The following is a 16,121-nucleotide window of genomic DNA, read 5'->3' as shown; positions in this document are numbered from 1 at the left end:
CTATGCCAAAAATCACGTCGATCTGTTACTCCGTTTCGTCGTGAAAGACGGACAAACACACAAATATACAAACACACAAACACACACTCTCGCATTTATAATATTAAGCGGATATGGATGTAAGGTTTGTTTTATAAAAACCCTGCAATACTTAAAGTGTAAAAAAACCGTTCGTCCATATGAAACAGTTCGCAAGAATCATTTGGGAAATATATTTTCGGCGAAAAACAGTAAACCGTTTCACAAACAGTTGAAGTATTTTTTGCGTTAATTCTCAGAATTATCTCATAAACATATTAAACATATTATGTAAAATCGATACACGTATTTGATACAGCTTAATGATATTGAGAAACTTAAATGTATGACTATTAAATTTTCTAACCGTAAAAAAAAGTTTTCAAATTGGACTCATAAAATTTTTTTTGAGTCGCATATGTATAGCTGTAAATTGCTTAAATACCTTTTCTCTTATACCTATTATAAACCTTTAAGTTTCGACATGACTACAGGAAAATCGCATTTTTTATTATATTGCATTTATTTTCAAATAATCTTCACTATTTAAATTCATTAAAGTATTGTCATTACTTCAATTTGAATTATAATTATAACTCTACTCGTAAATTTGTATTTGTCAGTGCGCTTCGTCGTTCGAATTGACAGAAAAACGGCCAGTACTTATCTATTAATTTATCTAAATATAATAGTATGCAACCTCGCTATAAAATATTTAATTGACGTAATGAGGGCTATCGTTTTTTGTCTCACTAGATGGCGCACTGTTGCGTGAGGTTTTTAAGTATGGCTTTCAAAGTCTGTTATTACGGGCGTGAAAACAAAGTTTAGATTAAAATCGTATTTAATACACCTTAAAACCGTAGCATAAAAATATCGAGCATACCACAGTGTTGCAAAGTCCCCGTTTTGTTCGGAAAAAAGGGAGGACAAAGGTTTCCGAAAGACAAAACTGTCTCAAAACACAGACATTCATTGCCCCGGAACGCATATTTGCCATAATTAATTTCAGATATTGCAAAATATTCACAAAATAATTCTAATTATAAATAAACCCGCGTAGCTCACCCAAAAACTATGAGATTTGACATTTCGGAGACCTCACGCTACACTAGCGCCTCTAGCGGCGAATTCATTCGCGATAGCCCTCATTGACACCTTCTACTGGGTGGGCCCGGTAACAGGAGCAAAAAATTAAAACACAGGTTCTGCTACTCAAATGGACTTACTTTAGTTCTGCAACTTTCAAAAATTAAGTAATTTTATCATTATGTTTATTCCAAACAAATTAAATGGTATTTTCAATGTACGGCATCCAATAGCCTAAATGACATCGCCTGTCACGTAACAAAATGACGGATTTCGCAATACATTGTTTGTCCAATCTAATTCAACTTTAAACTATATTAAAAATCATAATACAAGTTCTCAAAAGTTAAGATTGGTTTTTTGGAATATTTTTGTATTTTTTATTTCAATTCCAAATTTTTTTGTTACTTTTACGGTCATTCCGTAAAACCCATATCGAAAATACAAACTGAAATATAGATGCATAGAAAAACCAGAAAAATAAGACCAGCGCTGGGAATCGAACCTAGGTCCTCGGCTTTCCGTGCCATGTGCTACACCACTACACCACCACTGGACATATCTCAGCTTGTTTGTTTTCTTATTTAGTCACTTAAGCAGCGACTGCGACATCTATGTTGTAGCCCTCTTCGAGAAACTTTCAACACCCCATTGGAACTAACCGCTCACCCGGACAAGAGATGTCGTTATTAAGCAATCAAATTAAGATTTGTTTTTTGGAATCTTTTTGTATTTTTTATTTCTCAAAAGTTCTAAAACTAAAGTAGCTGGAGATGAATGGCAGCTGTGGTTTAATTGTTTGCTCCTGTTACAGGGCCCACCTTGTATACACTTAGCGAATCTTGCCAAAATAACAATGTGAAAATAAAATTTCCGGCGTCGTGATCCAATAGAATATTTCTGATTCCTACTACGATTTTCAACCTCTCAACCTCTTATCTCTTATCACCATGTTTTGGCGCCCGCGCGTCACGCTAAATTTTATATCTTCATCATCATCATCGTCATCAGCTTTTATACGTTCCACTGGTGGGCACAGGCCTCCTCTCAGTATGGGAGGGCTTGGGCCGCGGTTCCAGTGCAGATTGGGAACTTCACACACACCATTGACTTGCTTCTCAGGTTTGTGCAGGTTTCCTCACGATGGTTTTATTAGCTCGTGGTAAATTTAAAATGTGAAATCGCACACGAATTTCGAAAAAACTCAGACCTGCGAGCCGGGGTTTGATTTGAACCCACGATCCCCTGCTTGAGAGGCCATAGGCAACCACGGCATTTTTTTAAATTGATATGTTTACCTATTTAAAAAAATGATAACTAAAGGTTCTGATAAATGATCAAAATCAAAACGACTTATGTAAGAAGGCCGCAATGGGCTCTTTACATGTCACCTTTTTAAACTACCAGCGATTTCGGAAGGACCATCATTGCCATGAAGAATGAGCCGCAACAAACTTGATAGAAAACCTTATAATGAGCATTCTAGCGAATGTTAATACAGGTAGGTATTACAGGTTATAAAGAATAACAATGCATATGTGTAGAATTAATATTGTGCAGAATCGCGACTAGGAAGAAACAATAATGGCATAAGTACTTAAACGTCGAATAATCCGTTTTTAGCTTTTGCTGAAAAAAAAATTTATTTCCTTAATGTGGGTTAATTGTTACATTGCATTATATGGGAATTTCACTTTAAATTTAGCTTTAATTTTTTTTCTACAATTAGGAAATTCTGGTTCTTCTTACTCGCAAAACACGAGCACTATTGATTTTGACGAAGAAAAAAGCTTTTTTACTTAATGTGGGTTAAATTGTTGTATTGCATTATATGGGAATTTTCATTTTAAATTTAGCTTTAATTATTTTCTAGAATTAGGAAATTCTGGGTTCTTCTTACTCACAAAACACGAGCACTATTGACGAAGAAAAAAAACTTCCCCAATTTTTACTTATACTGTATGAAAAAAGTCACATAAATGAAAAAAAATTAGGGACACTTTTTCTTCATCCAAATTAATCTCGTAATGATTCTGAGTACGACGAAGCCGAAAATACCAAATCCTGAAAAAAAAAACATTTAATTAAAGTGAAAATGCCCATATTAATGGATTCCACATAAACTTTGCAAGTTCTGCTGTGACGTGTGCTAGTGTAAGTTAGCAGGAATGTATATGAGGCGGCGACGCGGACCAGCCTTTAGTTCGAAGCCGATCGCGAATACACGAGGTTGTCTCGTGTGGATACAGTGATGAAGTGGTTAGTTATAGCGTGTTTTCTGCTCTGGGCGAGACACGGCGAAGGGGGTGGTAAGTTGCACTTTACGTTAGCTAACAAATCCTGGATTAACGTAGGTTATTAGGATTATAAAGTAGGTTTTAGCGTAGGTCTGGTAATTAAAAGTTAAGTGCTATATGTTGACAGTGGTGTTTTTAATTTGTGACCTTATTTGTTTGAAACCTATAGTGCCGGAGGTGTTTAAGATATTAAGTGGTCCGAAGTTTGAAACTTAAAGAAATGTCGGTTATTTAGCGGTCAAATTACTTGGGTTATTGTTGAAATGTTACTGCAAAGTTTAACTTCATGGCACTTAGGTTTAACATAAAATACAGTACAAGCAATATTTTATAAATATATGTAGGTACAAATCTAAATAAAAAAGTAAACAAATTGTTATAAGATTATTTTAAACTAGAGATTCAGTTAGTAAAATAACGCCGTAAGCTATTAAATTCGTACCCTCGAAACTTAATCGGCGAACTGGAATAAATTACTCGATATAATAAGAAATAATAAGTATTTGACTAATTAATTTTAAGGATCTAAAAATGTTATAAATAGTGATTAGTGGTAATGTGGAGTGGATACTGTTATTATTAATCTTAAGCCTACAAAACTTTTGTCCTTGTATTGTGTGCGTCTACCCTATTTAAATGATTTTCAAAAAACATTTTAATTTTTATTTATTTCATTAAGGTTTAAAACATTACCTTCTAAACTGAAAAATAAGAAACTACTTGTTATGATTTGTTATCTTCGATTGTATTCTAAGAAATCGTATCGTTCCTGTATTCCTGTTAATTTTTGTAGGTAATTTCAATTAAAACATGAGTTATTAATTATTTTCCTGTTATAAATAATTAATATCAACAAGCGACGCGGGCGGTTGATAACGTACTTATTGTTTTCGTAAGTTCATATTTTTCAACAATAGTAGATTACGTTACTTAGGACGATAACCCGGAAGATGAGAGCAAAACCGGGTGGCGCGATTTTAAGAATAATTAAAATATTTACGCGCGTTTATCGAAGAACAGTTATAAATAATTATTAAGTTTTTGTACGACATCTTGGGTCAAGTAACAAAACTTTTTATAGATTTTGCAATTAGAAAAAAGCTAATTAAAGGATAGTATTTATCACAACAATATCATAAAAAGGTTACAAGTACATGATATTTTATATATTAAAAAAAGTGAAAACCCTGTATTTCACCTACCCGGAGGCAGCGTGCCCAGCATGCTTGCGGCATTCCCTAACAGTACGGTAGGGTTGCCATAAGTGTGGGGACGGCGAAAAAATACCCGGCCCCGGGGTCGCGTGAGACGCCAACTAATTTATCAGACACCTCGCGAACAAATTTTTTGGTCTTTGTTTTTGGTGAAGAAATGCTTCATTTAAGGTAGACTTCCGACTAGAGCGGCTCTATCGCAACGGCCGCAGCGTCAGAGCCGCTGCGTCAGTGTCGCAGCGGCTCTGACGCAGATTGGCTTCCGAGCAGCGCGACTCCGGTATCAGTCAGTTTGTTGTTATTCCAAGCAAAATAACCTCAAAACCATGGCGATAGCGTTAGTGACGCCGGAGCCGCTCTAATTGGAAGTCTGCCTTTACCTATCCTCGCGCAGCACAGCTCTGGAAACTAAAACTAAAACTTTAATTAAAAAAGAGAGACGGGCCTCTTGGCATGGTGCCCATCACGCAGGCAGCATTCCCGCGTTGAACTGCGATTGAGATTCTTTGCGCGAGAAAGCTGCCGGCGCGAGGGTTGCCTGTTGCCTCCCATTACCTATTGCTGAGCTCCCTGTGTAGCTCCAGCGCACCCTTACCCCAAGGACCTAGAGTCTCGACGCCGAAAGCAAAGAAATGATATTGGGCGCCGAGACAGCTATATTTTGTGACCTTGAGGCGTTCCCGGGCGTCTGCCGCCGCCCCCGCACATTTGGTAGTTGCTGGTAGGTAGGACGCCGCCAGGGTATCTGTACAGGTAGCGTCCCACACCAGCGCACGGCCTGTCTTCCAGGGTATCAATGACATTCCGTCAGGGCGCTTGCCATCGCTCCGTACAATGTGGGGCTCCAGAGCAGCGGGAACGTTGGCACTAACGAGCGCCCTTCTGAGAATGTCGTTGAGAGCGGCGTGGCGGGACAGGCGGCCGGCGCCCGAGGAGCAGGAGAGGTGGCCGAGACAGTCCACTGGAGCCCCACAAGAAACACAATTGTGACTTGCGCAGATCCCAACTCCCAGCCGGAGGCCCACCTCTCTTTTTTAATTAAAGTTTTAGTTATAGTTATTTTAATTTAATAGTAGTTTTAGTCCTATAGATATTTTGTATTTTATTAGCGTTTCTATTGGTTAATGAAAAGCACATTCCTCGTAACACATTCTCACACATTATTGGTGGAAATGGAAACGCTGCCTCGAGTAAACACGCTTTTCGTATTCTCTGGGTTGCCTATCGAAAATGTTCACGCCACGGCACTGGAGACTAGTCAATTATAATGAGCTGTTCTGGTTTTTAACTAGCCAGAATTCCAGGTTTAATGAGCACGGTCTCCTTGTAAACAGCACGTTGCAAAACAATCTAAAATTAGTTCATTGGAAATTACTGAGTTTATTCTCAGTAACTGTACCCTTAGTGTAAGTTTTCGGTTACAAAATACGTCTCGATCGCGTTCGCGTCAAAATCTCAATTTGTATGGAAACACGAACAGCGCAAACGTGCCGCTAGAGGCGCTGTTCGTGTTTGCATACGAAGTGAGATTTTAACGCGAACGAGACGTATTTTGTAACCGACAACTTACACTAAGGGTACTAGGTACTACTGATCGACGGAGAGAGCTTCAGTGCCTATCGAGATAGTATAGCCGTTGTCAAAGATGCTGGGCTGGCGCCATCCATACTTATTTAATATTATGTGTGTGTGTCTGTATGTTTGTCCTTCTTTCACGCCGCAACGGAGCAACGGTTTGACGTGATTTTTGGCATAGAGATAGTTTATGGGCCAGAGAGTGACATAGGCTACTTTTTATCCCGGAAAATGCACAGTTCCCGAGGGAAAAGCGCGCGACAACAGTTAGTAAATTATAATTTAGTATTTAATGAGGAAAATTTAACTGCACTCGTTGAGCCATTTCGAGATCTAACATATTACATACGTAAATATATCTATTAATTGGCGCGCATTGAGTCGATTCAAGGGTAGGCAGATGCCACAGACAGACAGACAATCATTGGCGTCAAACTTACAACACCCCTCCCCTCTTGGCACTGGAGGTTAGAAAGAACCTCTAACGCAAGCATTTTCAAGCTTTTGGTTTTAACGGCACACTTCTCGTTCATCAAAGTTTCACGGCACACCCGTATAAAATTGCCAAGTGCGAGTCGTTCGCGTTTTTCCCCATTCTTAATTTACACCAGACGTATTTATTCCATACCATGATTTTTCCATTCGCATATTTTCCCACTATATTTATTTATCAATAATTTATTTTCTTGACGGGATTTGTAGACATTCGAATATGTATTTTACCACACAAACGGAGAGGTAGGTTAGATTAGTTAGGGGTCTAGTTTGGAGTCTGATAGATATGTTCTGTATTGTATCAAATATGTTCCTGTTAATAAAAATATTTGTATTTGTATCTTCAGATGCCCGAAGGGCGAACTGCACAGAAATAGGAGCGCCGCAAATTTGCGGGGCTCCGTCGGCATAAGGCGTAATGGGTTGCCCATTGAGAAAAAAAGTGGTAAAACATGCGTGGCTAAAAATCCCGTCAAGAAAATAAACTATTGATAAATAAATATAGTGGGAAAATGTGCGATGTTGTAAATTAAGAATGGGGAATAACGCGAACGAAAACAAATTGGAGTGGGGAAAAATAATAATGGAAAGTTTGCTACGCGGAATTAACGAGTTTGGGGAAACGATCTATACTCCGTTTGAGAGCTACGATGCCACAGACAGAGAGACATTGGCGTTAAACTTATAATTTATTATTATTATTATTTTTTGTATTTTTTTCTTTAATTGTATAATATACTTTTTAAGTATTTTATTTGTAATTATATTATTATGAAAAAATGTCTTTCTGCCAAGTTTCTTGCGGCGCATTCTTCTTGGCAATGATGGTCTTTCCGAAAGCGCTGGTAGTTTAAAAAATGACGTGTAAAAGTGCCCATTGCGGCCTATTTACTGAATAAATCATTTGAAATTTGAAATTTGAAATAATTTATGCGTCGGGGGTAAAAAACACCGTAAATCGATAATTTTGCATTACTCCCTAATACATCACAGACCAAGCCCGTCGAGTTCAATTTAAAACCCGACCTTGGCGGCAATTTCATGCCTATACTCAGCCTGGGTGGGACCAATAATTAAAATAAATTGGTTGTGGCACTCATAAAAATAAACTGTAGCCTAATAACGTCTAAGTCCGTGTCACACGTCTCCACATCACGTCGAATTGGAAGCAATTGATTTAAATTGAGTGCATTGATGATGTTTAGAAGTGAGATTGTTTAAATTTTGAGGGCGGGAGTTGCACTCGACGGGTTGGATGTTGGTTGTGTGGCGTAGACTGATCGATTAACGTTTAATTTGCTAAACATTTTAGCCCGTCTCGCAAAAAGCGGGTCCACGGTGGATGCTGAATGCTTCCAGCTGAAGCAACTGGAGGTCTACGGCCTATGTCCAACAGTGGACGTCCTACGGCAGATAGGATGACGCAAAAGGGGGGGTGTTATAAGACAACTTAGGGATGGGCGAATAAAAAAAAGATATATCGTATTGATAGTTTTAAAAATATCGATGTAGTTATATGCAGAGTAAAAAATTTCTATACAAAGAAATTGTTACCCCAAAGCGCGATTACCTAAAGTATTGTCAAAATATTCAAAAGTGGAAAAAACATGTTATTGTTGTGTTATGTTTTTTGGTTGCAACTTTATTAGTTTTTTTTTTATAAATAAATAAATATCACGGGACAATTCACACCAATTGACCCAGTCCCACAGTAAGCTTAGCAAAGCTTGTGTTATGGGTACTAAGCAACGGATAAATATAATTATATAGATAGATACATACTAAGGGCACATGACACACCCACTAGCACGAGACATTCAAAATGTATGCAGTTTCTTACATTATGTCCGCTCGATCTTCCAATGAATAATGATAAAAGTCAGATTCGCGATTAATAGAAATGTAGAAAGGATATCAAAATTTAAATAAAAATGAAGTTAATATAAAATGCAACAAAGATCTTAATAAAATATCGAAATTGATACGAATTTGATATTAGGAATTAAATATCGATTATCGGTATTTCCATACTAAAAATATCGAGGACATATGTCGATTATTTTCTAAAAAATATCGATATTTTGTTACATTGTTTTTTTTACCCAAGCCTAGGACAACTGGAAATAACAATCCTAAGTATGCTGTTATTTATTTACCTCCACTATCTTTATGACCGGGAAACCCCAAAATATTTTAGTCATGCTGTCCCCTATTCTGGAGTTACGGTCGGATCAACATACATACATTGACTCCTCCATATTCGGAGTAGGACAATAGGCTATTAAATATCTAGCGACGCTATTGCCAACTAACTCCGGGTCTTCGGATTTTAGCACTGGTTTTTCTTTTTGTTGTTATTTTTGAGTTTGAAGTACACTAAGTAGTATTTACACTGCTTCCAAATTAAATTTTATAGTATTTCGACATGATATACTCAGTAAATAACATCATTATAAGAAACTACCCGTTACCCGCGACTCCGACCGACCGCATAGAAATCTTTTTTTTTTCTTTTTATTTGACTGGATGGCAATTGGCAAACGAGCAAGTGGGTCTCCTGATGGTAAGAGATCACCACCGCCCATAAACATCTGCAACACCAGGGGTATTTGCGTTGCCAATCTAGAGGCCTAAGATGGGATACCTCAAGTGCCAGTTATTTCACCGGCTGTCTTACTCTCCACGCCGAAACAACAGTGCAAGCACGCTGCTTCGCGGCATGATTAGCGAGCAATCCGGGCGGACCTTGCACAAGGTCCTACCACCTGTAAAATTCTGTTATCGATATCGCTATCCCGCGGGAACTTGCAATTTTCCGGGATAAAAACTATCATATGTCCGTCCCCGAGACTCAAACTATCTGTCTACCGAAATAACAGTACAGAAGATATGTTAGCTACCATCGAGATTAATCCCATGATTCCGAAAATTGGCATGATGTCTTCTAAATGCACTAGACCTAATAAAACTCTTAAATTTACCTAATTATCTGAAAAGCTTTCTTTAAAATAGGTATGCCTTGTCGTTGCAGTCTAGGCCGCCTGGATCTGGCACTATACTACATATTCTTCGTTTTTTTTTAAGCATTAGAAAGAAGGTAAGCGATCTTGACGTGTCTTTTTATTGAAAAACACTTTTGAAAAATTAGTCAAAACGAATATTTAAGAACTAGCTTTTGCCCGCGGCTCCGCCCGCGTGGTATTCAGTTATCGCGCGCTGTTCCCTCAGGAACTGTGCATTTTTCCGGGATAAAAGTAGCCTATGTCACACTCGGGCCCATAAACTATCTCTATGCCAAAAATCACGTCGATCCGTCGCTCCGTTACGGCGTGAAAGACGGACAAACACACAAAAATACAAACACACTTTCGCATTTATATTATAATTATTGGTAAATTAGTATTAGTATATAGTACATGAGTATGGAAACAATTAGCAAGGTCATTGATCATTTGTATGCTTTTGGTATAAGTGCATGTAATAAAGACTCGTAAAGATTGTTTACCCTTTTACTAACGCTAAAAAAACGAAGTATACCTACGAAATGAAAAATTCGAACTTCGTATCTTGCCGTCTCGCTGACGCTCATATTATTTAATACGAGTGTGAGAGGGACGGTATGATAAAAACTTCGATTTTCGAATTTTGTAGTAGCCCATACTTATAATAGCGTAGTAGATGCTTTAACCCCTGGGTTATAATTATAAAGGTACGCTTTCATTGACACTTCTCCGCGCTTTGCTTCAAAGGAACTGCACCGTAAGAAGGGCAGGAAATTATTGTAATGTAAACTATAAATGATCAATGCGCAATAACCTTCGATATACATATTATTATATTAACGTTGCGTCATTAGGTCAATGCTGTGTGGAAAATATTGGGATTGTTTAACAACACGAGTAACTTTGCCTAGTTTTTCTATGATTAACTTGTAGTGAAAATACAAGTTCCCAATCTAAATGCTGACATCTAGTAGAAGAGTGAACCGTTGTTGCTCTGAGGATGAACTCTGGTATAGTTCGAAACGCGTCAGTGTTGTGTGGTGGTGGTGGTGATAGTATAATGTGTGTGAGTTCTCATTGTGTGGAGCTGCATAAACACATCGTTGCATAGATGTTAGCTAGTCGTGGGTGAGTAAAGAAATGGTTTGTAGTTCATCAAAATCATTTCAAGTTCTCACTAGATCAACATGCCTTTTCAGTTAATTTCATGCATGCATATACTTTCAAAAGATTCCCATAGTTACCTATTGAATGGAAACTTGCTTCGTGAAAATGTTAAAATTTCCAGAAACTTCATATATGTGCATTTTTGCATTTTCCTGCACTGCAGCATTGTTGAGAATTTTCTGCAACTTGTACATCTCTATTGCCGACTAAGCTATCCTGCAATGAATCTCTAATGTATACGGTACCCTTGCTCTAGAATTCTAAAATCGTCTCTAACTGTACCGGATTCTAAAACAAAATTTTAAATTTAAATTCGAAATTTGAATTTCCGTCAAAACAAAATCATTAGGATGTGCGGTCCCGTTAGTGGTTCGCTTGGCAACAGTTTGCATAATGTGAAAGGGCTTACGTACACTGCAGGCCTAGATAACTATGCACTCTTAAATAAAGAGAAGTAACTACACTAGCTCGCGTAGAAAATAGGCAAATTCGGTCCTGGATCCTTTTTTTTGACATAAGAGGCTTCGTTGCAAAACGTCAGCCTTGTAGGTCCAAGTCAGTCAGCCAATCAGGACTTTTACTTTGTATAATTTAAATTAAGATTAGTGTCATGTAAGTATGTACAATACAATACAATACAATGAGTACCTATGTGTATAATGAGTCTTCATTGCACACTACAAATAGTAAGCGATACAGAAACAGGTACACAGAGAGATAAATAAATAAATGTAGTAGTAATATAATGGCACTTCGAGACGGGGCGTCCCAAAGTTAAAAAATGAAGTCATAGTTTAGGTTAGTCATACTTTTAATGTACCTACAAGTTGACTCAGTGGCGGACTAAGCTCGTTCGGGCCCGGGACGGCAAAGCTGGTCCTATACCACGAAGTGCAAAACTCGAACTTCGTATGTTGTCCTTCCGCTGACGCTTATGTCATTTCATAAGCGAGTGAAAGGGACGGTGCGATACGAACTTCGATTTGCGAGTTTCGTAGTAGCGCATCTGAAGCAGTCAGCTTTTCCGTCCCGGGCCCCTATTCCAAAAAGGTTAAGAGCAACTAAATTGCGGTAAAAAAGTGACCATCCACGGGCAACCCTTGATAATTTAGCGTGATTTAGCCTTGTATAAAAGTGGTTGTTCCACTTTTTTTTTATTTGCAAATTATGATATGAGATTGTCAAAAAAAATCGTATTACACCCGTACAAAGCCGCGTCGGGCAGCTCAGTGGCGGACTAATAGTGGGGCGGAAAAGTGGGATAGTAAAGTCCTGATTACTTAACAATGCAAAAAATATCCTTAGTACATCACTGGTGACCCAAAAACAAATTTTACATTCCTAAAAATACTGCTAAAATGTATGTCATCATAATATATTTTACGAAAAGATCATTATATTTTTTAACACATGCTTTCGTTAGGCACAAAATTCGCTCCCATCGCCTGTCATCGGCTAGAGTGATCATAGACTGTTACCGAACCAGTCAGATACACCTTTGGCCTCATCTGCACTTTACATAGTGAGATAGGGATCAGTTTTATATAAAAAAAACCTGCAATCCATTCGAATACTTCTCGCGACCCAATGGGCGACCCGAGGTTAAGAAACACTGTCGTGTTTATCTAGTGTACCCTTGGCAGTGTCCCGACGTGTATCAGGCGCGAATACCAGCTGTACCGGCCGGACAGGTAGAGGGCAATAGCCGGCGTTGTCCTCAGCCGCTAACGCTATTGGGTGTCTTCGCGTCGCATGTGCGATATATTACGTATGTATCCTATCCTAATACTCGTATAATATACACAGTGTTTTTCTTCATTTCCGTTAACTTCGGCAGACGGCTCAGTTCATTCAATTTAGTTTATTTAATTCAGACGAAATCCACATTAGGTTAGTAACTATGTCCTATGGGCTAGTGTCAGTATTGTACATTCAAAGTAAATAAAAATTAGAAGATGTCTAGACTATAGGTGGGTATGAAGTTGTATCCATATCCTCATAGATAGAATCTACTTGGTAATTAACATTATGGCTAAATAAAAAAAAACTTTTTTTCGCAAATTATTTTAGTTTTTTTTTCATATACCTCTATGGCCCTATACATACTTAATAATAACTTCACAGTAATTGTTAAAGGTCAAATTATAAAATTTACAAATAAGTAATTGACGTGTCAATAAGAGAGACATTGTAAAAACTAAAGCCGCATTCACAATTATCTGTCGTGTTGTTTTGTGATGCTCTCTGTCAGTCTCCCTCTATAGCTTTGACGCGACAGAACACAAGCCGTCACAACACACTGCATCAGATAAATGTGAACGCAACCATATAAAATGTATGAAACCGATACCGTTCTGATGCGTCACGACACAACACGACAGATCAAAAAAAAATCATTTATTCAGTAAATAGGCCGCAATGGGCACTTTTACACGTCATTTTTTAAACTACCAGCGCTTTCGGAAAGCCCATCATTGCCAAGAAGAATGCGCCGCAAGAAACTTGGCAGAAAGTAACAGTATACAATTAAATAAAAGAAAATACAAAAAATAATATTAATACAGGGATGTATGGGGTCCCTTAGTTACAAAACTAAACACTAACTATTATCTACGTTCAGTGGAAGTGTAGACTGCTTCCACCGTCATAAATAAAAAAAAAATCTGAAATTTATATTTCAGGTCAAGTAACCATTAAGCTTTTAATAAATGTGAATGCGGCTTAACTTTTTCAAAAGTTCGTATTTATAGAAAAGTAGCTTTTCCTTCCTGACGAGAGGGAGCAAAGTGCATATCGTCGCTTCGGAGGTAAAGATACTAAAGCGACACTTTGGGCCAAATTGAGTTATATATACCACCGGAATCAGCGAATTTTTCTGCTTCGATCTATCTGGGTTTCAAGACTTTTCAGAACTTTTTTGGCGCTTTAGTCCTAAAAATCAGTAAATTTGGGACACTTTTACTAATAGAACTAAATTGAATTCTAAGTAGTACTTGTAATTTAGTTTCTAAATTTTGGCGTTGTAATTTTGTAAGAAATTTTAAATACGTTTGGCGTTTTAAGTGTTATGCATATGAAGAAATTTGATTCCGTCGCTTAAATTTTCCAAACTGATGCAAAATTTTTAATGCGTTTAGTATATTGTTAAACTGAAAGAATAAAAATAAGTGGTGTATTTAGTCAAAAAAGTTAACAGAATTTGAAAGTGTATTATTCAATTACAACATAGCAAACAAATATTTAAATTAGTAAAAAAAACACAATATTATGGATATGTTTGGTCCAGTAAGTCAATAATCTGATATTTTTCTCTTAAGAAAAGGTTATTTTTCTTTACGAAAAAGTACTTATATGAATTAGCCAGTTAGTAGATTGTGCCCACGATATTTAATCTTTGGAGATTAGCCAAATTTAACCTGGACTTTAATCTAACTTAAGATACAATCACTTTACCAAAGGTACGGTACTAGAGCATTGGTAATGCGCGTCTTTTTTGTGACACAATAATAGAGCGTGTTGGCAACAAAACCTGAAATAATTATGTGATAATTCTTCAATAGAAAAAATAATTAAAACATGATTAAAGGTAAATTTATTGTGAGACTTCTATTTATGTAATGAAATTCATATAGAAATATGATGAATTGACATATATCTATTCTAAACGTCCAGTCTTTACTATATAAAGGCTCAAATTATGTTATTGAATGGCAACTTTGATTAATTAAAACACTTTAATTTCAGATCCAAATGGAATCAGATAAACATGTCTCTTTCCAAAAATTCGAACCCGGAAAGTGAAAATATCAAATTTATAACTTGCCAAAGCTTAACGTAGTGCGACGCATTAACTTCGATGGTAAATATATGAATGCTTTGGTTGTTTGTAAATTGCATGTATACTGTTTATTATCGAAACAAATCAAGCCGTCCCAAAGGTGACAGCAGTATTCCGTACACGACCTTACCTGCGTTTTGTAAAGAGTAAAAAGCTGCTCTGGTGTGAAATAGGTTTCACTTTATATAGGACACTAAGTTTTTTAGCAGCTGTTTTCGCTCTGGACTCAATAGCCGCTAAGAAGCAGTTGAGGCTCAATAGCCGAACCGAAGTCTAACCCAAGAACCTCCTCAAGGTGGTCTTTAGGTGGTAAGGATACAAAGTGGACGGTCTCCGCTTAGCGGTAAACAGACACGCCTGTGTCTTGGCAGCACTGAACTGGACCAAGTTTGCCGAGCCCCAGTCGGACATGGCCTCCGAGGTCGAATTCGTCGACTCGAATAGATCGGTTGCGCAGGAAATCCTGCTAAGAAGGCCTCTGTGCCAGACCCTATCAAATGCCTTGGAAGAGAGACACAGCAAGAGCTTCGCCATACTTCTCAACAGGTTCACCCCAATGTGAGTAGCATATACCAGAAGGTCCCCAGTGGACCGATTTTGGCGGAACCCGTATTGGCGGTCACTGAGGAGATCGTTACCTTCTAGATATACCTACCAGGAACTTAGCATTCAATACACGCTCCTTTACCTTACATAGTATGGAGGTGATTGCGATAGGCCGATAGACGGGTTGGCACGACTGCCCTTTTTGGGTAGGTACTGGCTGCACATTAGCAATCTTCCACGATACCGGGACCTGTCCCATCTTGAGGGAGAGCCTGAACAGACGTGTCAAAACCGGAGACAGTTCCGGAGCACAGGTCTTTAAAACAATTCCAGGTATAGTTTATTCCTAGTTTTATTCACTTCCAGAGAACGCAGCGTTCTTAAAACTTCCATTTGGTGTATTTTGACCTCCTGATTAAACGTACCACAGTAAGGAATGGATGGAGGCGCTGCACTATCATCATCAACGCGAACAGGTTTGCTTTCTCCGCTGCAGTGTGAGCAAGCGACTTATCCGACTTCAGCAGTGGTGGCAGTGACGGACGACAGAAATTGGACTCCACCGATTTGGTTAAGGATGAAAACGCTTAAAGAATGTATTTTCTTTCTTTCTTTTCTTTTTATTTACTCTCAGAGGGGTAGGAAGCAAATTTGGCGCCGATACAACCAACATGGAGGAATCGCGCTTTCCGTATGACCTTTTTGCAGGACATGGCAGCTTTGTTGAAGAGCTGTTTCTTAATGTGTACATCCGGTCCGGAGCTTTGCGACATCGAGCATCAGCCCACAGTAAGTAAGCAAATAGAGTGCTTAATAGCTTCAGCTTGAGTGCACTCAGCGTTAAACCATGGGCAAGATTTGCCACCAGTATACATCAGAG

At 38.0% G+C, this 16,121-nt stretch overlaps 1 protein-coding gene across 4 annotated transcripts in view; it reads left to right on the top strand.

The window, feature by feature from the left end:
* Nucleotides 1–3,288: 3,288 nt before the first annotated feature.
* The window catches only part of LOC141441998 (uncharacterized), a 40,993-nt gene continuing 28,160 nt past the window's right edge, over nt 3,289–16,121 (top strand). For 3 of the 4 annotated variants that reach the window (XM_074106905.1, XM_074106904.1, XM_074106903.1), the window contains exon 1: nt 3,298–3,416. In XM_074106905.1, coding sequence (XP_073963006.1) covers nt 3,359–3,416 — 58 coding nt within the window. In that variant the 5' untranslated portion in view covers nt 3,298–3,358. Of the gene's footprint in view, nt 3,417–16,121 lie in introns of all 4 variants that reach the window. The other variant, XM_074106902.1, reaches the window with a different exon arrangement.

The sequence above is a fragment of the Choristoneura fumiferana genome, chromosome 24 (assembly GCF_025370935.1).
Source record: "Choristoneura fumiferana chromosome 24, NRCan_CFum_1, whole genome shotgun sequence".
Lineage (NCBI taxonomy): Eukaryota > Metazoa > Arthropoda > Insecta > Lepidoptera > Tortricidae > Choristoneura > Choristoneura fumiferana.
This window is presented reverse-complemented; position numbering and strand designations above follow the sequence as displayed.